The sequence below is a fragment of the Thunnus maccoyii genome, chromosome 5 (assembly GCF_910596095.1).
Source record: "Thunnus maccoyii chromosome 5, fThuMac1.1, whole genome shotgun sequence".
NCBI lineage: Eukaryota > Metazoa > Chordata > Actinopteri > Scombriformes > Scombridae > Thunnus > Thunnus maccoyii.
The window spans coordinates 27913671-27936671 of record NC_056537.1 but is presented as its reverse complement, the minus strand read 5'-3'; the positions used below and the strand labels follow the sequence as shown (position 1 = coordinate 27936671).

The following is a 23001-nucleotide window of genomic DNA, read 5'->3' as shown; positions in this document are numbered from 1 at the left end:
AAAATAACAGCTTGAGAAAATGTTTCAAGCTTATTTGCAGTCTCAAGTGTTTCTTTGTATGTCTTCACCTCTTCAGCATTTCTGCTTCCACACTCTAGTTTATGTAACATTAAAAAGGGAATCAACACCTAGATTGTTAAATAAATAGCAGCTATAATTAGAAACTAGAAGAGAGAAAACCACACAGAACCAAACTCTGCCATGTCATCTTGCTTTAATTCAATGGGATCAGATTAGTAGCATGAGCATAGAGAAATAAATAACTGTCAAATTGGTTACATATCCTTACAGGTAACTGAGTTTAAAACATGACTGTAAATACAAACATCTTATGTATAAAAAACAAGACACGGAACTGTCAGTGGTTCAGTCTAGAAATAGTGGTGTAGCCAATAGCTTATACTCTACTGATGAAACCAAGTGGAGTTGGGAGGCTTTGTTCTTCTACAGCAAATGTAGTTTCTGTAAGTCAATTCAAATTACAACAGTAGTTCACAGTGTTGACGGTCTGACTTTGAGTGTTGTATTAATACCATAAGCAAAACATACTTTTTGTATAATAAAATACACTACATTTCTCTACCTAATAAAATGTAGAAAATATGATGGAAATGTCACAATTATAAAAATGGCATCTTAACAACATTGTATGTATATAAATACAACTTATCTCAGCAAATCTTATCAGAGCATGTTACAAGATATAAGAATATTTTGTATATATTTTGCACATAGATAGACAGAGAGCTGCTGTTTAGCTTCTGATTATCCACCTGCAGATGTTACAGTGGGGATAGTAACATATTTGCATTTAACACCTCTTACTTGAAAAGTTATAGTTTGAAAAGCTGCAGTATTATTCCACATTAACCAGCCAGATTTTGTTCACTGGAGGCTCTGATAGTGGTGTTGCCACGGTTACAGGTTGGATGTCTCCCATGGGACAAGTTTGGCATCCAGGTGGCTGATGAGCTCCTTCACCCAAGGAGCTGATGGTCTGACACACAGCTGACGACCTGCCTCTGTCTTCAGCCTGAACATACAAATGAACAAGTGGGTCAGGTTGAGTCCTTCTGGTGAAGATACAGTGATTGGCAATATATTTCTCTACGGTTGTTTACTTACAACACAGCAGGGTTGGAGCACTGCTGGCTGGTCCTGATGTAGCTGACCACTCGGCCTTTAGGCACTGGTTTCTCATTGAAACGAAAGCAGCATTTCTTTAAACCAGAACCGCGCAAACCTGCAAACACACAGCTGTGAATGAACAACTCAGCAACATACGACAAACACGCAGTCACATGCATCATCACAGTCACAGACATCGTCACAGTCACAGACATCATCTGTTGGTCCCTTTTCTCTTGTTCCCTTTTTCCATGTCCTGTGGGCCTGCAGGAAGCTAAATTTGATGCCATTTTTCGATCGAAGAGATTGTGCTATTGTTCAGTTGTTCCATTGTGATACAGAAAAAACTCTTGATGTGTGTTACTCTGTTATTTAGATTTGTTATTTGATAAAACACGGTTTCAGGCAGGGGCATCGCAGCCGTTGGTGTTACGGGTGTTGTGACACCCGCACTTTCACAGAAACATAACTCCATTCCCCCAATTTTTCCTTTGGTAGTTAGTGATGCAACGAAACTAAGTTTTCCATACATGAAAAACGTATTGGTCAAGATAGATTAATTGAACAGCCATCCAGCCAATCACAGCCATTTGACCAACCCACCAGGCCAGGGAAGAGTAAAGGTTGAAGTACAGTAAAGTTACGTTTGTGTATTCAGCATTGGTACTTCTGTCACTCGCTGCTGGCTGTGATAACAGATGATAACAGATTAGAGGTATGAAACAGCTATTTAACTAGTTAGTAATGTTTTGTAACTTTGTCTTGTTATGTGATGTGTCAGTTCAGCTAACATCATTGAAAATAAATTAAATATGCTATCCTAAATGTAAGTCAGGTGGCAAATTTGGTTTTTAGTCACTTCTATTGTCGTTTTTAAATAGTCATAGACAAAGGTGAGCATTCATAGTTAAGATGTGTAACATCTGTCTGTCTTATGGCAATGTGTTGCCTGCCTTATGGTAAAGTCTTAACGACCAAATTAATGTTTATTAGCATGCTAATCGCTAATCGTGAGTTAAACTAATCGCTAATTAACCACCATACCAGGCGGACATTGGCAAGAAGTTTGTACAAGTTACCTTTGTGTCCAGAATGTAAACTCACATAGTTCATGCTGTTTTAAGCTAAATGTCAAAGGAATATGTTGCTTCATAGTTTTACTCCTTATGTCAGGGAGTAATGTGTATTTTACATTTAATATAAGTTAAAATGAGCTATAGTGTATATTGTGTATTAAAGCTAGACCACAGTAACGTTAATATTACGATTTATTAATGAGCTTAAAAAGGGTTCAGATGGTTGTAGCTGTGGCCTGTGAGAGCTAGTTGCTCACTCTCTGCAATCACTAGCCTCAAATCACCTGCTTATGTGATATTCTCCTGTTAGCTTTGAGGTGGACTTCAGATGAAGAGGAACAGCTTCTTCCCTTGGAGAGGAACTGACACCTGTTGATACAAAACCTCCTGGACAACTTTTAGTATTTAATTTTCCAATTAAAGACAATTAAAGGTCCCCTTTGGATTCCTACTAAAAGAGACACTTTAAAAAAAAAAAAATTGAAGACAGTTTAGGTTGTACTAGTCCAAGGACTCAGAAATGACTACCTGATTTGACTCTTTACTGATACTGATTTGTTACCAGGGTTCAATTTGTTTTGCATTTATAACTATCCATTTCATTTTAATGGAAGTGTAAGTTTCCTTTAATTTCATGTCTATAAGGTATGTAAGGAAATAAGATAAAGATACTTTGTGATTATTTTAAGTATAATAAGGATAGCTATGCTCCAGTACAGCAATTCATACAAATAACTGGATGTAAGTAGTAAACTGCTATGAGACCCTAAATACATTCTGCTAAGTTATTACACTCATATGGTCTCAGTAATTATTTTATGGTAAGCTGAAGCAGTGGTTTCAACTACAGTAGTATAAAAAATTGTTTGACGCCTGGTACCACAACAGGGCCCTAAGTCACTAGCTAGACTCTTCTCCTCTGTAGTTCCCTGGTGGTGGAACAAGTTACCAAACTCGATCTGCGGAGTCCCTCTCAATCTTTGAGAAAAGACTAAAGACCCAGCTCTTTCACGAACACCTCTGCACTTGATGGAATGTAGGTAGAGAAAAAACAAAAAAACAAAAAAAACCCCAAAAAACAAAACATGCTTCTATGCAATCTATGCACTCTATGCATTGCCTTGTTGCACTGCCTGTTGGCATCTATGTCCTCTGGGTTCCAAACTTAAGTTTTATGGCAATTACTCGTGCTGTTGTCTCCTGACTAGATCCCTGCTTGTGTTGTATCAGTCTCATATGTACGTCGCTTTGGATAAAAGCGTCTGTTAAATGAAAAAATTAAAATGTAAAAAAAATGTAATATGATTCATATCATTTTCATATTCATCAAACCATTCAGTGACCCCTTGTGTCCTGTGAATTGGGGCATTGTCATCCTGGAAGAGACCACTCCCATCAGGATAGAAATGATTCATCATAGGATAAACGTGATCACTCAAAACAACTTTGTATTGATTTGCAGTGACCCTTCCCTCTAAGGGGACAAGTGGACTCAAACCATGTCAGCAAAATGCCCCCCACAGCATGACAGAGCCACCAGATCCCCTCACTGTAGGGGTCAAGCATTCAGACCTGGACCAGTTTTTCCTTTAATTTGTCACAAAAAAAGATTGATATGCAGCTTTAATGGCCTGTGTCTTTGTTTTTAGGGCAAAAAAAACTCAAGACCCCAAATCAGAGCTGTCAAGTTGACATGTGAATCTAAGTATGGCATTTTGTATTCTAATTTGTTGAGGGAGCTCCAACATGATAATATAGAAATGATACTATACACAGAAAACATTTTAAAATTTAACAATTTGGGATTGTTACTTCAAGCTCAGCTTAAATTCCTCCTATACAAGCAGTATAGATAGAAGTGATTAATTCTACAAAATATCAATCAGACTCAATCCTATTCATGATATCAAAGGTGGATGACTTGATGATAAACATTTTAAAATATGATACAATTCCCAGTCTCTCTCACAAACACTGAATGAACATGTTATTGTCGAGCTCTTACCTTCACTGAGAGTGACGGCTGCCAGCATCAGCACAAACACAGACAGAGCAAGACGAGGTTGGGAGCCACTGATTTAGTTCAAACTTTCAAAATAACATCTTTATCCTCAGGTTGATGATATTATTGTTGTAAGGTAAGCTTTGTGAAAACCTTTGAGAATCCTCAAACTGGTTTTACTGTGCAGTTCATTGTTGTTTTGAATACAAATGAAATAAGTCATTTCCCCATTATCAACTTGCCTCAGAGTATTGAATCTTCTGCCTATTTCAAAATGTTCAGTATTATATGTATATATAAATGGAAATTTAAAGTTGGGATTTTGTACAAAAACATATTTAATACTGTTCTTTTGCAGAGTCAAAAGTGATTGCTACCTCTTTTCATGTTAATTAGATTCACATACATGAAGCAGAGCAGGTATGTGAATCTAATCTAATTAATATTGTTGGGCCGTGGCTACAAGTTTGGCTATCAGCAATAATTAACGATTATCAATGATAATCGTTAATTATTAAAATCAATAAAATTATTAATAGAATAATAACTGATTTTTTTTTACAGTAAGTTACTTGTCAATGGCTACCAGTTAATTACTGTGAATTTCACAGTAAGTTTTTTACAGTGTATATATAAATGGAAAAAAAGTCTGATTGCTACCTCTTTTCATGTTAATTAGATTAGATTCACATACCTGCTCTCAAAGTTTTAGTCTCTATTTCATCTGTGGTTATACATCATTGCATACTGATTGTAAAGCAATGACACATGAATTTACTTTGCACATATGGTTTTCATCATGTGGTTTACGTAACCTTTCTCTTCTGCTAATGCTTTCACTCACCTAGAGTGTAAAAAGTCCATGATGTAAGAAAATCACCAGCATTGTTGCATCAACTCCTCATTATTAAAAGTGGTCGCAGGGTTCACCACAGAACATTTAGGGAAGTGAGATGGACACACACACAGTAAAAACCCACACACGAGAAACTCCCACTGGTAAGCACCGTCAAACAGTGATACCAACACATCAGTTCCAAAGGCTGATCCAGGGGGTCTTCCGTCCTTGGCTTCTCTGCTCCTGTATATAATGTGGATGTAGATGGAGTACAAGTCCAAGTCAGTGTCACCATCATTGACACAGACATTTCAGTAAATTTCCAAAGGCTGATCCAGGGGTCTTCCCTTGGCTTCTCCGCTCCTGTATATAAGGTTGATGTAGATGGAGTACAAGTCCACACAGCAGAGAGAACAGGCTGATACAGCTAAACTGAGACTGTTACTTACTGCTACGCTGTAAAGGGAATAAACACACATACTTCAGGATGGCTGCTCCTTGTCTCGTTCTGTCTGTGTTTGTGCTGATGCTGGCAGCTGTTACTCTCCAGATTATACATAACAAGGTAAGGCAATATATTTCTCTACGGTTGTTTACTTAGTTTCTGTGTGATTTGGTGAGGTTTCCAGTCCACCTCCATCTCCCCTATCTTTCTAGTTGTTCTTTTGTGGAGCTCAAACCAGTGTAAAAAATTTACACTGGAAAACCTTAATAGCAACAGCACTTTCTAAGCTCTTTGAGTGATCTGATTGCTTAATCTACTCCAGCAATCATAACATTCACACTTTCACTCATGTGTCTGACTCTCCTGTGACTAGGCTGTGTTGCTTAACATAATTGGTGGTTATTTATGATATTTATTATTTATTTATGATGAATGTGCTCTCATGTTCATTCTGTTCTTTTCTTTAGGTATCTGATGAAGATGACTCACTCCGCCACCTTGACATTAGGATTCTCCTCGTTGAGCATGAACGTGTTGTGCTCTCATCTTCCCTGCATTTCAGCCCGGACTCGTTGGAGATCATCATTGAGGGAAAGGTCTTTGTGGATGACATTCAAGACCTGCTGAAAGCTCTGTGCATTCTGTTTGGACTTGCACTGCAATTCATCTACCCCTAGTCTATGAAGCTTGCACTCCAGTTCATCCATCAAGTTTCTCATGTTGAGCCACAGTGAACTAAAACCCAAGTTACAAACACTGAAAAGAAAAGAAATGCTATGTCAAGTCTACTATGAGAAGCTATGGCTGCTTTTGATCTTTTGGCAGCATTAATTGTTCACTACAACCTCGTGCCTCTTCACCATATTGTTATTGTCTCCTCTTTGACCCCAGTAGTCCCTCCAATCCTTTGCAAGTTTGAGAAAATACAACACAAAAGCCTCACGTGGTTTCATTCCTCGTTGTCACCAATGATACAAAGGAAACGTTGAACAGGTGCTTGTTATTTTGTATTATGTAAGAACTGATTTAAGTTTAATGAGGGGCCGTATCCAAGGTTTATTATTGCTATAATAAAACATTTGAAGTGTTACCTTGCAATGTTTTGTCAACAATTGGAACATTGAAATGTATTGTTTAATTTCTTCCCTTCCATACAATTTTGTTGAAACAGAATGTATTTAATACAATTATCTCAAAATCAACATGGTATAATTAATTAAATTAGAAGAAAAGACATTACTTGTATTAACAAATGATTTTAAGTAGCGGTAAATAATGTTATATTTGTTATTTGTTATATATGTTTATGTATGTTTAACTTAAAATAGTTATTTTATAAAACTAGACTCCAGAAAATAAATAATTTATGTGAACTAATGAATTAATGAATAAAGACTACTAATGCAAACTTTATATGTCTACTGCATCCAATGAAGGTTCTATGTTAATACAACTTGACCTGTTTAGTTTCACCTTGTGTAAAAACTTAAATGCTTTAAGGCGACAGGTTTCCAATTTTCTAGGAAAGTCAACTAATTCAGGATATCAGTGCACATTGTTAAATTTCAAAGTTTTCTGTTTATAATATAATTTCTATATTATCATGTTGGAGCTCCCTCCACATCCTCACTTGAAAGTAAAATACAAAATGCCATACATAAGTGATGAAAAGATCATTCTGCACTGTTCACTGTGTGCGCTGCCATATTGCTGTGATGTCAGATGTGTTTCTGTTGGCGAACTCAGGCTAGATGGATCTTGCCCAAGTTTCCGACTTGGAATGTGGATAGGAAGAATTTCATTGTGGATATCTGAAATGTTCATTTTGACAAGGAATAATTTGTGGATATCTGAAATTGCATTGTTACTAATCATAATCGGTCATAATACGATCTGTGGATATCCGTAATTACATTTTATTCAGTTTATATCGATTATATTATATTTTTCAGATTATGGATATCTGGAATGGTTTTTCATTTTGAATATTTGAAATGAAAGTTATGACTAGTAAGAATCGGATTGTAGATATCTGAAATGGGGGGTTTTCCCAGTAAGAATTATATTACAGATATCAAGAATGTTCATTCTGGAAATCACAAGTAATTGTGGATATCTGAAATTGAAAGCCGGATATACATGAATGGCAAAAGTGACGTCATTTGTCCCAGGAAGAATGACGTTGTGGATATCTGAAATGTTCATTTTGACTAGGAAGAATTGAATTACGGATATCTGTAGTGTATATCCAGTCTAGCTGTTAAATGTTAAAACGGTTTGCCACTTGCGCTCTTCGACAGTATTTACGGGACTCCGGTCGTATCTTCCGCTGACGTCAGAAGACCCGCTGAAATTCAAAGTTGGAGGAGGAGACTGAAAGCATAAAACAAGGTTGTTTCTTGTTTTCGTGTCGGTTAGCGTTCACCTGTCTTTTTACCGTTTCACACAGACTTCGTTTTGCAGGTAAGCTTGTAATTCTAAGCTACGCCTAACGTTATGTTGGCCAATTTTAGATAAGTTAGCTTGAAAGTAGCAAGCCAGAGCTAACGTAAAGGGCATTGTTGCTAACGTTTGATAGCTAATTTACCTACTAAAAGACAGGCTGTAACTAACGACAGCATTACTGCTGAGTTGGCAGTGTGTTCAAGATAATGCAATGCACTTTACAGGTTAGCTAGCTCGCTCACCTAGCTATGAATAATAAACTGGGCGTTGTCACGTCTCATTTTATCTTGGATAATGTTAAGTGCGGTTTGTCCTCAATGTTAGTGTTTGTTCTGTTTGTAGAAACTGCTCTGACCCAGTATTATCGTTAGTCATTTTAAACAGGTCATAATTTTATTTTAGCTTAAGGTAAGCACTTAGTTTTCATGAGTAACCAGTTTTTTGTGTGTTTGTTCTCTCACTGGGTAAATTTACTAAGATGGGGTTTTGGAAAAAGGAGTGACTGCAATTAAACTGACTCAGCTTTGACTCTTGTTTGTACTTGTGCTGTAGTACTTACAGGTTTTTGTTGAACAACAGTGAGAGCTGAAATTCCGAAATTCATACCCAGTCTGAAATGTCACTGTGTTTACAGCTCAGTATGGAAGCTGCCGAGGACAATAATGGTGGCAACAACAACTTGAAGAGACAGAGAGCACCTCTGTCAGACTTTGAAGATAATCTCCTCTCACCATCAGGTTTGTTTGTGCCTGTATTAACAAGAATGTGAAGGTTCACCGACTATATCGTCATAAATACAGTCTGCATTTTTCTATCTGATATATCAGAGATGAATGATGGCCAGAAGCGGCGGCGTCTGGAGACAGCTGGCCAGGAGAACTGTACTCCCAAACCATCCTCCTCTAGACGCCTAGCTGAGCAAAACATGAAGCCAGACACACCGATGGTTCCCTCAGTCCGCTCCCGAGTTCAGCAGCTCACCCAGAGACAAGACGGTAATATGGGCCTTACTGTTGAAGCAGGCATGGGCTCTGTCGACTGTAATGGAGACATCTGTGTGAATTTCAAGTCATGAAGACTAATAACTTTTCAGCATGACAGATATAAGCTTTCTTGTGCTAATATTGTGGATACATTTTAAGAAAAATACCAGTGAAAATGTACTTTAAATGCAGTAACAATTTACAATACACATGGGACCTAGTGTACGTACTTGAATGTGAAAACTTGTTGGTAGTATGAATTCTTACCTACGCCTCCACAAGACTCAAGTGGGACTCACTTGATGGTCCCTAAAGCCAAAATTCTTGAGGACCTTTGTCCCAGTTAAATCAATCATAATTGAAAAAAATAAAGTAAAATATTTCAATGGATTAATGACATGGTAGACACAAAAATCTTGTGTGCATATATACAAAGGTACTACTGTCTATTTTGGTGGGGTTTATAGTACTGTTTGAGGTGCTGACATGTCATAGTGTCCAAGGTCAACATTCAAGATGTATTATCCACATTTTAAGATGAGAAGTATTGTCAGTATGTGTTGATCCAGTGTGTGTGAGATAAATACTGTAGTCTTTAAGAGCAAGTGTTTGTTTTTTTTTCAGGAGGAGCTCCTCTGGCCCAGCGGTGCCTGTCAGATCCTGGGGCTGATAGCCCATCAGCCATCAAGGTCTTCAGAGAGCCTCTACTTGGTGAGGATGCATATGAACACATACACAACCTGAATGAGTGAATGAACGTCACACTTGTCACAGTTGATTACAGTGTTGCTTACTCTCAGAACAACATTAGTCTTTCACAAGTATTGAAACTATAATACATTAAAGTAAATACAATAAACTTTCAAATGGATATGCTAAAATTGCTCAGACCTGACAGTGGCCAGAGGGTCAATCCTTGAGGGTGCGAAACTGGACTCAAGCAAAAGATCTAACACACCTATCCTTCGTTAAAATAACAGACTACTACAGTGAGGCTAAAATATGGTTCAGTACTGTGTCTGGCAAGGTATTAATAGTGATTAAGACAGGGTGGCAGAAGAATTGTGCCAGTGTGTTATAAAACTGACCTAGATTTTTTTTTTTTGCCTGCAAAATGCAGGATTGAAACATTTTTTAGACTGTTGATCTATAATAATATACGATTTGCATTACCCGCAAGGCTGTCATCATTATGCATTGAATAAAGTTATCCCAACAAGTTATCTAATTTCTAGAGAAAAGCATGTTAACATTGTAGGAGAATATTTAGAAGGTGGCTTATTTTGTTGCCCTAAACTTTCCTGGCACGTAGAACCTCCTGTTCTTAAGATCCCTTAATGAAATGTTAATGGTTGGGTTATACTGTAAACTCACTGAGCACTTTATTAGGAACACATGTGCAATCAAATACAACAGATTGCACATGTGTTCTTAATAAAGTGCTCGGTGAGTGTAGTATTAGAGTTGGATGTGCCAACCCCAAACAAAGGAAGCAGGAGTGCGGCCTGCTGGGAGGTTGTGCCTGACAAGCCTAACCTGGAGCAAAATCTCTGTGTATAAAAATGTTTGGAATATATCACAGGATGATTTGTCATTTGCTTTTCAGCTGCTCCATTTTTCCTTCTTTATGTAGATTTCAACAATGGGGAAACATTCAGTGTCTCACTCAATGATGGTGTAAGAAATAATTGACAATCGATAATGGAATGCTGTCACTTAGGATTTTTTTTATTCATTCAGGCTATTGGTTATGATTAAATAACCTAGTATCAGCAGATAGTCAAATCAAGCATTTTTGATGGGGAATAAAACACGGCCAGGACATTGCTACAGTAACCTATTTTAGGTTTATATTTGACTGTATTGATATTTATGTCTCAAAATGATTCTCTTGATGTTCTTTCTTCTCAGGTGAGGGAGAGTTTAGTCAACGAGTGGAGCGTTTTAAAGTGCCAGTCTTCCAGGCTAGCCCTGCGCCCACAATGAGCCCTGCCAACCTCTGTCCGCTCACCAGCTCTAACTTTGTATCTGGCATTCAGCAGAAACTCCAGGGCATTGTGACATCCAGCTCTAAGCAGGCCTCTGTAATTCGCCAGGTTGGTTCAGTGGTTGTATTTCTGAATTCATCAGTATTATGTAGTATATTAATATTCTAGCTCACAAGAACTCATACTTAGATGGGCAAATGAACTGACTTGTCAAGAAAAATCCCTTTTGTGACCATTAAAAAGGCAAAAAGAGCATTTGACAGTCAGCATTGATAGTGCTACACCATTCTTTATCATTATATTATGGATGATTGAATATTGTTTCACAAAAAAATTTACTGTATAATTTAATTTATCCATCTAATCTGTAATTGGATGCAATATACCAGTGCTCCTCAGTGGTGTCTGAATTTTTAAATAATAAGTATTCTAAACTAAAGCTGTTAATATGAAGTATTGTTTGGGAATGTGAAATGTTTTTCTTTTTACAGTTACCTGTAGCCAAATTAGGTGGTTAGGAAGACTGAGATAGGGCTTTGTATATCCAGCACTGCCGTGCTTCTCACAAACTCTTGTGTGTTCATTTAGAAAAGCTGCTGTTTATGCTCAAATAACAATAGCATTAAATTGTCAGTGTACCTGTAGAGTTTATGTCTGACGTCTGACATGATTTCACCAATCAGGAACGGGAGCAGGAGTTGAACCAGTTGCACTTTCAACCAATCAGTGAAAATGCCTGGCTGAAAAGGAGCAACTCTGATCCCTCGTTATCTCAGGTGGGTTTCTGACTGTGCTATTTTGCGTCGTCTAATTTTCTTGTTATACTTGACTTTTAGTTATTTTGCAATCAATGTGGTTATTTCTCTTTGCCCAAACAAAAGACTGGCCAGGATAAGAGGATAATTGACTGGTTTTAGCAGTGTTTTTGTTTAGCTGACTATTTTTGAGATTGTTTTACACATCAGTTTGTGAAAACATTAGCAGGGAAGGACTCCTCCTGGTCCCTCATCTACCCCCTCCTGGGTTCCTAGATCTAGACTGAGAGTTCATTGGCCTCCCATGAAGCCCGGGGATGTGAGTCTGTAGCCAAATAAGCCTGCACTCTCTGGTCACTTGGTGCTTTGTGTGGAAGACCTTTTTTTTGTCCTGCACCTGTACCCAGTTGTTATTGGAAGTGCACATTTTCCACCTTGTTCACTTTGTGCTTTGACACATTGGCAATACTTGGAGCTAACACAATGGATGGACAGTATTGATTTGAGGAGGGAAAATAATCAAATTGGATAACAGAACAAGGACATTTACAGAAACTAGTAAACTACTTCTTGTTGTTGGCAGAATTACCCATTTACATGGCTCCAGTTGTTTTGTCTTTTAGAGAAGGGAAGTTCACTTTCTTAAATAGAGCACCTTTTTAAAGTCTGGTGTGGTTTTGGGAAGGTGGGTTGCTCACTGGAGACAGAGGATGTTTGAGTCCTATTGCTGATATTGTTGCCTCCAGCAGGTAGATGATGATGCTGTGATGAAGGATGGCAGCTTCACTGAAACTGCTACATCAGGTGTTGAGAAGCAATCTTTAAATACAACAACAGGTAAGACTTCTGACATCAAGTTCATTTTACCTCATAGAGTACTCATTACATACATTTTATTTCCGTAGCACAGAATTAGCCCAGGTTGAGACACCAATGCCTTTTGTACTATTAGAAGTAGGAATGTCCTGAATCAATGTGCACGTCAGGGTTGAAGTCATCCATCAAGACCCTTTTTTTATCGATCTGTGTGACTATATACACAGTAAAGCCCAGTCGACTCCAGATCAGTTGTAACCCATTGCACTGAGTATTACAGTTAACAAAACAAAAGGCCACTTTACTTTTAAAAATTGATATGTATTCCTAAACACTGATGCACCAGTCCATGCACTGGATCTGTATCAGCACCTGCTTTAAAATGCTGCACATAAAGCATGAAGCTAAGATATCTTGTCTTAAGATGTGAGACTGACTTTTCAACAGGTGAAAGGAAACCTTGTGACTTTGAAGCCCCTCCAGCCTCTGTAGAGCTAGAACCTTCTAATGAAGGGAAGCTGCAAATGGATTTGGAGGAGCAGAATACTCATCAGGGTGAAGAGTTCAGGGAGGGGAAAGAGGACAGACCTTCAGTTGAAGAACAGCAGCTATGGTCCCATCAACCAGAGGCTCAGACTGTATTGCAGTTGTCCTTTAGTGAGGATCAGAGTTTCTCCAAACCACCTTGTGGTGAGGATCACAATGTTTCAGAGTTGTCTACCGGTGACAAGCAGAGCTTGCTAGAATCAACTCGTACAGATGAGTCAAATGTGAATCAAACTAGCGACGTTTCCAAGGTAACAGACCATAATGGGTCAGAGGTGTTTTCATTAGAAGATGAAATGGTTGAGTCTTCACACAATGAAGAGGAGATTGAGCCCTCGACAGATGAGGAGTTAAGGTTGTGGAGATATCCTTCAGACAAAGTGTGCAAGCAGGAAGAGTCTATGATAGCTGAAGACCAGGAGGAAGGTGTATGTACTAAAGAGGAGCGAGAGGAGTATGAATCATCTAGAGTGGAAAAAGAGAAAGGAAGTGGTGCTGAACATCACAGTGAACCCTCTCACGTCCAGGATGGTGAATGTCAAATGGGTGATGTGTCTGCTGAGACTGCTGGGTGCTCTAACACACAGGAAGATGTGAAACCCAGATCAAAAGAAACAATGAAACAAGACAAGAAAAACACAGGATGTCCCAATGAGGATGATCGATATCAACAGTCAAAGCAGATAGTCGATAGTAAAGAAGAAGACATGGAACTGGAGTCTGACAGGAAAGAAGAGTATCCCTTTATAGATGTAGCTCAGGCCATGAAAGAAACACAGACAGGGTACATAAAACTTGAAGGAAACACTGAAGATGTAGCACAGCCTAAGGCAGAGACTGAACCATCAGAAATGTATAGAAATGATGGAGCTCATACTGTGACCGCGGTCCGGGCGTCAGATCACAAGACTGGAGAAATGGAGCTGCAGCAGGAAGCAGTAAATGGAAGGCAGGGTATTGGAGATGGGCTGACAGATGAAATTTACAAGGCAGAGGGAGGAGAAAGCTCAAAGAAAGTCACGTTTATCTTGGAGCCCAAGCTAATCAATGGCTCAAGCTTGTCTGAGACCAATACCTCCATGGAGTCCAGGAGAGAGACAAGTATGTCAGGTGAGAACAGTAGAAAGATGTACGGTTGAGCACCCGGGCTGCTTGAGGTGGGGTACGTCGGTGAAATAGTACGGTGGTAAGACCAACATCATCATTGGTATACTGAATACACTGGGTTTACATTAAGAGCTGCATGGTTTTTAAAACACACAAGTTGAGAGGCTAATATGGAGTGACAAGTGCACGGTTGGTATTGCAAAGGCACACTTGAAGGAATAAATGTAATCAGGCGTAAACCTGAATTACGTTGGTTTTTTTGAATTTTAATACTTGGTTGTCTAGGAACTTCAGCCATACCTTTTTGTTGAAACTATAGTCCTTATTTACTTCAGACATTGACTTGATAATTTTTGAATATTTTTCTTTCCTCAGATGCTGAACTGAGCTCTCATGATGAGACCAACACAGCTGAAATAATTGACCAGATGTTCGAGGAGGTGCTGGAATATGCTGAAAGGATAGAGGACCAAAGGGGGGATGATGAAGACACAGAGGACCGCGACAGTGGCATTGGTGTTTCCTCTAGAGACAAGGATAAAATGGACACAGAGTCAGAGAAGGAGAAAAGTGAAGAAGAGGGGGAGACCAAAGATGAAGAGTGTGATGAGAGCAAGAAGCTTGAAGATGAACTGCTGACTTTCCCTCCCAGTGGCATCCTCTCTCCTCTCAGCAAGTCTGTAGAGGCTGTGGTCACCCCTCTGGTAAGTGTTATAGATTAAACAAAGACAAAAATCTCAATGAATTCATTTGCTTAAGCTTTTGATACATTAATGCCTTTAGGAGAGCTTTCAGGGTTATGTACTTGTGAAAAACCTGATGAATTCAGAACCTGGAAAAAATATTTATCGTTCATTTCTAAACAAAATATGATCATCTGTGTGCCGTCTTAGCATGTTAGAAAGATGAATGAGTTCCTTGTAATAAACATGATTTTATGATGTCTATGTTAATATTCTATATTCCACCAACAGCGACTAGAAGCCAGCCAGGAGTCCAATCCTCCATCTCTGCTCCTGACTCCAGAAGAGACCACCACCCCTCCTGCTGAATCTGCTCCTCTGTACAGGTAATCACATCATTTAGAATTAACCCTGATTGTATTTGTACTTTAATCAAATGTTTTGCAAGACAAGAGTCAGTCACTGAAATTTAGTATTTCTACATCAATGAACCATGACAAACACAGAAGTTGCAGATCAACAACATTAAAAAGTATATACACTAAAGTCAAAATACAGTCAAAGTAACATAAACCATAGAGCAAGGTTAATGTTTAAAATAAAAATACATCCAAATCACTTAAGAATGTGATAAACAGAACTTTTTTGGTATGTTTATAGGTTGAACAGCAGTGCCATAGCACAAACTAAAGCTATAATTTTGTCCTGTGTTGTCAGTATAGTCTGTGATTTTTGTTACATTGTGGTGTCTTAAAGGCGGCAACACACTTTTTCTGAACCTGTTACAGGCTCTAGTCGTTGTTTTAGCACTGCTATTGATTGTTTCTCAAAGCTTTCTTTTAAATGTATTCTGAAACATCCAACAGTCCTTAAAATATAATCCAATCATTTATACAGAGATATTGTGATAAGTTAACAATGTTTGCTGTATTTAGTTCCCAGTTTAAGTACTGTAAACTGTATGTCCCGACACACAAGACACTATCATCAGTGGGAGCTGTAGAGTCAATCATAAACCTCAATATAAGTGTATAATGTTTAACATAATTAACTTTTCTTGTTCTGTGATTGGACAGTATTGATGCCTACCGCACACAAAGGCAGAGTAAGCCGACCACCATTCAGAGTGTCACTCCTGGGGTTCAGAGACGAGCTCCAGAGAAGTCCCGACCTCAACCCTCCATCAACACCAAGGAGAAAATTACGGTGTGTAGTAATAAATGGCAGTAGATCAGTCTCAAGATGAAATCTAAGCATGTTGACCCCACTATAATGTCCTACATTTATTAATTCAATCCATTTAAAATGTACACTGCGCTAAATCTGCTGAAACTGATGTAATTTAGTATAGGTGTTCAGTAAGCCATGATGTTGGGTATCGTCCTGTGTTTGTCCAGGCTCTAAATGAAGAAGCAGGGAAGCTGCAGACTGTGATCAACCAGACCCTGCAGGCTCTGAGCTGCTGTACTGACGAGGAGCACGGACGAGGCTCAGTGGAGGAGGCTGTGGCTGAAAAACTACTGCTAGTCTCCTGTATGTACACCACAGGATTTTTGTTTTTAATTGTCCCATTTTTGTGAACCAAAAATAGGAAGCCATGTTCATGCTGTTCTGATGTTTGTAGAAAGTGTTGCCTCAATAGCACTTGCATTCTTTTTAATATTTACTACATACAGTTGATAAAACAATATAAACACACAGTATTCATAACAAAAACACATATTTCTGTATATTCAATGTTAATGATATCTACATTTGTCGGTCCACAGCCTCAATCATTTTCCACAAAGAATATCCATGTTTTGTTTTATTCCTGGGATTTGGGACTTTGATGTGTTTTTTGTTTGTTTGTTTTTTTAGGTGAGAAACGATCAGCCCTGCTGGCGGAGGTGGACAGACTGAGGGAGGAGAGGAGTTCAGAGTCTTCAGAGGTAGCAGGGGAGGACCAAGAGTACGTTACCCAGCAGCCATGCAGAGGGACAGTCAGCATCACAAACATCCAACTGCCTCTCAAGGTGGAATTTGTCTGCTCCTCAAACAACCGCACAGGTAGAACAACAAGGACTATCGGGTGTTTTTAATTATCTTGAGTTCTTGATGTGATGAAATGATGAGCAATCCAACATTTGCTTCAAAGTTGTAATAAATGTTATTTAAATGTAGTAGTTGACAAAGCCACATTAAAAAGATTGATTTGTTTATGTACCTGTTTAGGTCGGCCAAGTCACTACTTCTTTGTTCTGATCCGTTACGGGCCCTACAACATCGTCGCCACCCCGCTGGCTACGGCTGCTGATGCTCAGAACGGAGACACCATCTCCTTCCAGACTTCTGTCACTCTGTAAGCTGTAATTCATCAGCTGGTTTATGGCTACTTTATTTCACCATTGATCAAATTTATACTTTGTAGCAAATTATTAATGAATGGTCACATCCACACAACTTTGGTAAATCAGCACACAGCTGTGTTTTCATTTTGACGCTCTGAAATATCTTCAAGTTCACACACCTGCTCTCAGAAATAAGAATCTTGTGACCGTATCAATGATAGTTTCAGTGGATAATGGATGAATGCATTGCTCATTTTGTCTCTTTGATATTTCAGGAAGGATATTCGCTCAACTTTTGAGATTGATGTGGAAGTTTACAGCCTGGTGAGACAAAATATAACATTCTGATTTGCAGGCATTCTTTGTTATGTATTAATTAAAATGAAATTAATAGCATAGTGAAGTAGTTTCTTACCTGTCCATACTTTCTTTACACTTGTTTGTATCTGGGTGAATAATATCTAATGCACTGTAACGTCTACCGATGAAGTCTAAACAGTTAGGGATGCCTTTTATTATTTCACATACTGTAAATACTTTTGTTTCAGCTGTAAAATGTAATTCTTTTGGTTTCTAATGTGCCTGTTTTTGTGCCATCCAGTCCCACACTTCACCTATTAACTGCAGCATGGACCGCACCACCACCAAGTCACGGGTAAATGAGTCATTTTCTCACAAACAATGACCCAGGTGTGTATTTATTAAGACACTCCAATTAATTTAGGGTGTCTTTATACATTCAGGTAACTCCAAGAAAGCTTCTGAATACCTTAACGGTGAGTATCCAGTTTTTTATTTCTGCCTGGAAAAGTTCTACTGTGGGGTTTGTTTTTTGTTTGATTTGGGTTTTTTTTTCCTTCCTTAAGTGAACTTATTCTTTTGTTTTCCACAGAGATCCAGCAACAGTCTGACATGTAAGTTGAAGCTTATTTTGGTAAATATTTGTTTTAGTACAAGGATGCTTCTTTTTTTTTCTCCTTCTTTTTGTAGAGTGGTAGCTGGTAAATGTTGGAAACCTTTGGAAGTGAAGAAATAAAATGTGAATTTGGTGCAATTCTTTTTTTTTTTTTCTTTTTTTTTTTTTTTTTTTACACTGAATGAAGTGTAGAAAAACACTGGTCATATTGATCATGTATATTGATTCTGAACACTTACGTTTGTTATGAGTTTTTATTCTGCTCTTTGTTCTTCAGCTGCTGCTCTTCCTGCCATCAATACTCGTCGCTCCAGTAACTTTTGTCTAGTGGGTTCCCATAAGATCACCTTGGCCTCACTGGGACACAGCAAGTTCCCTCTGGATAAGGTAATAATCAGTCATGATGTTGTGGGGACGGGCTGTTCACGATCGATACATGATGTAAACTCAGAATGAATGCAGTTCGGTAGATGCTTTTGAAATGTAAATACTTTTATGGGAGTTGCTAATTGAACATTCGGTTCTGTAACATTCTGATGTAACACAGCCACCGTCACCAGACCGAGCACATCTTGGTGCACCGCTGTACAATCTTTTTTGTCTTTTTATTCATACTATAAGAAGTTTCTGCACATGGGTGGGGTCACTGGTGATGTAACATGTCTTCGCTCCCTCTCTGTCTCCCTCCCTCTGTCTGTCTTGCTTCCTCCACTCAGATGAAACTTGAAGGCAAAATCAGGAGACTCCTGGGAGATGAATTTCAGGAAAAGGTTTCACTCTTTTCACAACACTGTCAGCCCTTCACCTCTCACCATTTTCCTCAGCTCCTCTACAGAAATTAGCCTCTGTATTATTATCACAGTCCAGTCTTAATGTAGTGAATGAATTTTCTTCCATTAGTTTAATCTCTTTGTCTCATCTCACATAAAAAATATTATTCGTTATCTGTGTGTTTTTGATTAGAAAAAAAACTCTGGATGTGACATGACATAGTGTAAGGTCAGAATGAATATTTATCATCAGTACTAACTTGCTGTACACTGTAGAGACTTTGTACTGTAAGTTGAAAGATACAGTTCTTGGTTTGGTGGCCAGGCAGTGTACAATAATTCCTGTACTGCAGTTCACTTTAAATCAAGTCACTGTTTCATTTCACCAAGTTGAAACACAACAAAAACATATCATATATGATACAGGATACTGAATAGTTGAATTTCTGGTAGCTTTCTTCTACAAAAATGGATAAAGAGCATGTTGGAATAAAATTCTTTATCATTTTCTGTTTGTTGCTTCTCTACATGTGCTCAAAATCATGTCAGTGTAACAGCATTCCCTCTTCCTCTCCTTCCCCCAACTGCAGGTGCCTTTTCTTTCTCCTCTAGAGGGCAACATCTACCTAAAACTGGACAGTGAGAGCCACTCTAATGTGCAGCACCAAGGCTTCCTGGTCAGTAATAATGCTAATTTTACTCTGTCACATCACAAACATGTCTAGTTTAACCGGACACTTGGTGTCATCCTGTCTTAAAATCTTAAAGGACAGGTTCACAATTTTTCAGGTCTGTCTTAAAACAACAGTCAGGTGTCCATATGAACAGTGAAAGAGGTTTTTCCTGCTGTAATCATTCCTCCTGTTCACACTGGCTATTAAAAGATCCCCTTCAAATGTGCTTTCAATGTAAGTGATGGGGCCAAAATCCACAGTGTGTCCACACAGTCATTTAGTACAAAAATGTATTTAAAAGTTGATGTGAAGCTTATATGAGGCTTCAGCAGTCTGAGTTAATCATATCAAGTGGATATCTGCCACATTTACAGTCTTTTTAGCATCAAATTCCCTCTTTGTGTTTCCTCAGACAGTGTTTCCCTGTTGAGCTGCTGTGGAAGTAGAGTAACAAAACGAGGAACTTTGGCACTAAAATGCCCAAAAAAAACTATTTTTATCTAGTTTTTATCTATTTTTATCAAATCTATTTTTGATGCATTTAATTCACCCTTCTATCTTTTTTGTGGTTCCGATTCCCAGACGATGTTTGAGTTGATCGGTGGGTTCGGTGTGTGGCGTCGTGGATATTTCACCCTGGAGAGATACACTATGTACTACTGGAACCACCCCAATGACAAAGAAACCAAGGTATGTAAACATCAACATGATCACAACAGACTAAGTTACTGAGATGCTTTCAGTTGGTCCAAATACAAGTTCCGATATCCACATAAACATGGATGTTTTGTATGACCACGGCATTAGTAAAGCAAATCATCTCACTGTGAAACGCATGAAAGTATCTACTGCACATTGTGCTGTATTTACAGGACGTCGCGAAACTGTGAACTGTTTTTCAGAAAGTTTGGGTAAATAATCAGTTCTTTTAGGAAGTTAGAGGAAATTACATAAATTACTAAATTGAACAATTTAGGGGAATCTAAAGGAACAAATCCATTGTATTAGACGAAGTATTCAGCCTGCGAATAGGAAACCACCCACACCTCCTCTACTACTCTTGTCATTTGTCTTCTATTTTCACCTCCCAGGAAGCAGAGGGCAGCATCTCTCTGTCCAGCTCCCCCAGTCAGTGTGTCAGGCCTGTCAAGAGGGACTCATGCGCTCGACCTTTCACCTTTGAGCTGGCAAGCAACATCCCGCAGCAGCAGGACGACAGCCAGGAAGCCTTGGCCAAGTGAGTTTTAATAAAAACAACAACATCCTGAAAAGGGGAGTTTTGTATAAATGTGACATGATAAATCCACTAAAATGTTGCAAATTGAGTTAAAACAGAGAGAGAGCTTCAAAACAGATCTGATCAGATTTGTTTCCTCGTGTTTTTTGTATTCATGGATGTCAGTTTACTTTCCCACATCATCAGTCTTTTAAAGCACAACGTTTGACTGGTTTGAATCATCTTTGAAGTTGCACATAGAATAAGAAGTCGCTCTGACTTTTCGTTCTTCATGAAAACCTGTTTGAATATAATTGTCACTTTTGTTTACAGTTAGCATGAAGCATGTTGCTCATTGGGCTGCAACCAACCATTGATGTCACAGCGGGTGTTTTCTTTCGACAGCTGATGGGGAAACACCTTCTATGACATCAGTGGTTGAGTTGTGGTCAAAAAAAAGATTGTGAAACTGTAGTATAATTATCATTTAAAAAGAAATAAAGTAAAGATTTAGGAGATTAACAGCCTTTACAGCCTCTCTAGGTCTTGCATTGGTCCTCTGATCACTGTACACAGACTGATGGATGCTCCTCTTTCTTGTTCAGGTGTTGGTTTGCAGCCGACACCAAACAGGAGAGATCAGACTGGATGGAGAAACTCAACCAAGCTCTTTTGGACTTTCACACATGGAACCGAACATCAGCAACCCAATCAGAAAGTCAGCAGGCCAGCGCATCCAGCGGTGGGAACTTGAGAGAGAGCATACTGTAACTAAATCATTACACAATCTGCTGTTTCTTCCAGTTTCTGCTGGCAGGGATCCATGAGGGCATCCTGGAAGCAGCTTTTATGTGGCAGGTAAATGAGCTGACATCAGGGTTTTGAGGAGATGAGCTTTTTCTCACTGAAGTTGCATACATATAGCCAAGCAAAGCCTTGCGTATCTAATATTGATTTTTCTTTGGGAGATATCTATTTGATTTTCATACTATTGTTTATTTCTTTTAATCAGAATCCAATCAATATTGTTGGTTTTGACTTTTATTTGCTAAATTACAGTTTGCCATTGGAATATTTTTAGTTTTTCTTTATCATGATTCTGTGGGAATCTGATTTTATTTTTACTTTTTTCTGTGGCAATCAGCTGCTTTAGCCTGTTGGTCACTTTCAGTAACTAAGATTGAACATCTCTTGTAGCTTTATATATTTTTGAAAATAATTTACACACATATTTAGGTTTATATTGTATTTTTGTAACATTTAAACTGAAAGAATAAACAAATATATATAGACACACTAATAAATACTGAAGGATAAGGAAACCTTTAACTTTACTAATCTAGGGTAAGAATGTATTTGAAATGGCAGGAAACACTACAGATTATTAAAATGTGGAAGGAATACTAGCTGGTGTTGGAATGGGAGCTTTTCTTTGTCATTCAGATGTATAGCATCTGCTTCTGTTTGGTGAAATAAGTTTTTGGTCATCGGTGCATCGTGTCAGTACAACACAACAGTTGTTGGTGTCTCTGGGTTTTACTGCCTCCCACTGTCCTGAAGTGTGAAATCCTCTTCTTAAGCAGAGGATTTGTGTAACTGCACATATGTAAACCCCATATATCTATATATGCAACGCCATGTTGGATATATATATATAACACAGTGGATTAGAGCACTGGGGAGGTAAAAGAGGGGGATGGAGTTATGCTGCTACAGTGAATGTAATCTGTTTTCTGTCTGATGTCCTGCTCTTTTCCATGTATTTCCACCTATCAGTCTGACACTTTGTTATAACTGTTATTCATGTGAACTCTTGTTCTATGCACTTAATTGAAGGTACCAATAAAATAAATGGAATGAAATGGCTTAAAAAAAAGAAAATTGATGGACTTTACATGCAGTTGCAAATGCTGGCACTATCAGTGGTTCTCAAACTTCTCGTGTCATGTCCTGTTTTGGAAGTCTCCTGCATATAAATGAAATAAACTAGCAATCAATAACAAATCATATGAAAATTAAAAATGCAAGTTTTGTGTCAAAACTAGACACAAAAGATACAAATCTCGAGAGCAAGATAGTCATATCTGACATGTTTGCTTAGTGAGCATCACCTGTTTGTCATGTCTTGTCAAAAATCTGTCCATCTTGTATATGTTGTTCTGTCTGAATAAATAACACAAATATGCACCTCAATAGCCTCACAATCATTAGAATACACCAACCTGTTTATTGTTCCTTTATGAATCAGAATCTTTCAACTTTACATGCTTTCTTTTGTTTCCC

At 38.3% G+C, this 23001-nt stretch overlaps 2 protein-coding genes across 7 annotated transcripts; one reads left to right on the top strand and one right to left on the bottom strand.

The window, feature by feature from the left end:
• Nucleotides 1-768: 768 nt before the first annotated feature.
• LOC121897368 (monocyte chemotactic protein 1B-like) lies at nt 769-5070 on the bottom strand. The gene is made up of 4 exons (XM_042411788.1): nt 5051-5070; nt 4210-4277; nt 1126-1243; nt 769-1033 (listed from the first exon to the last, which is right to left on the bottom strand). Exons 1-4 carry the CDS (start codon nt 5068-5070, stop codon nt 919-921), a joined length of 321 nt encoding a protein of 106 aa, XP_042267722.1. The 3' UTR covers nt 769-918.
• A 2596-nt stretch (nt 5071-7666) lies between these two features.
• On the top strand, nt 7667-22911 carry si:dkey-30c15.10 (uncharacterized protein LOC559353 homolog). Of its 6 annotated transcripts, none has more exons than XM_042411707.1 (25): nt 7669-7952; nt 8569-8671; nt 8762-8929; nt 9542-9628; nt 10829-11013; nt 11589-11681; nt 11887-11979; nt 12407-12497; nt 12924-14132; nt 14505-14833; nt 15104-15198; nt 15889-16018; nt 16210-16345; nt 16673-16861; nt 17027-17153; nt 17418-17466; nt 17744-17797; nt 17886-17918; nt 18035-18056; nt 18336-18445; nt 18775-18828; nt 19419-19505; nt 20085-20192; nt 20594-20739; nt 21324-22911. In XM_042411707.1, exons 2-25 carry the CDS (start codon nt 8575-8577, stop codon nt 21487-21489), a joined length of 3858 nt encoding a protein of 1285 aa, XP_042267641.1. In that variant the 5' UTR covers nt 7669-7952; nt 8569-8574; the 3' UTR covers nt 21490-22911. The 6 variants fall into 6 exon arrangements, with proteins under 6 accessions (XP_042267645.1, XP_042267641.1, XP_042267644.1 ...); XM_042411710.1 differs by having other exon boundaries at nt 7670-7952; nt 11890-11979; XM_042411708.1 differs by having other exon boundaries at nt 7670-7952; nt 12410-12497.
• Nucleotides 22912-23001: the final 90 nt, after the last annotated feature.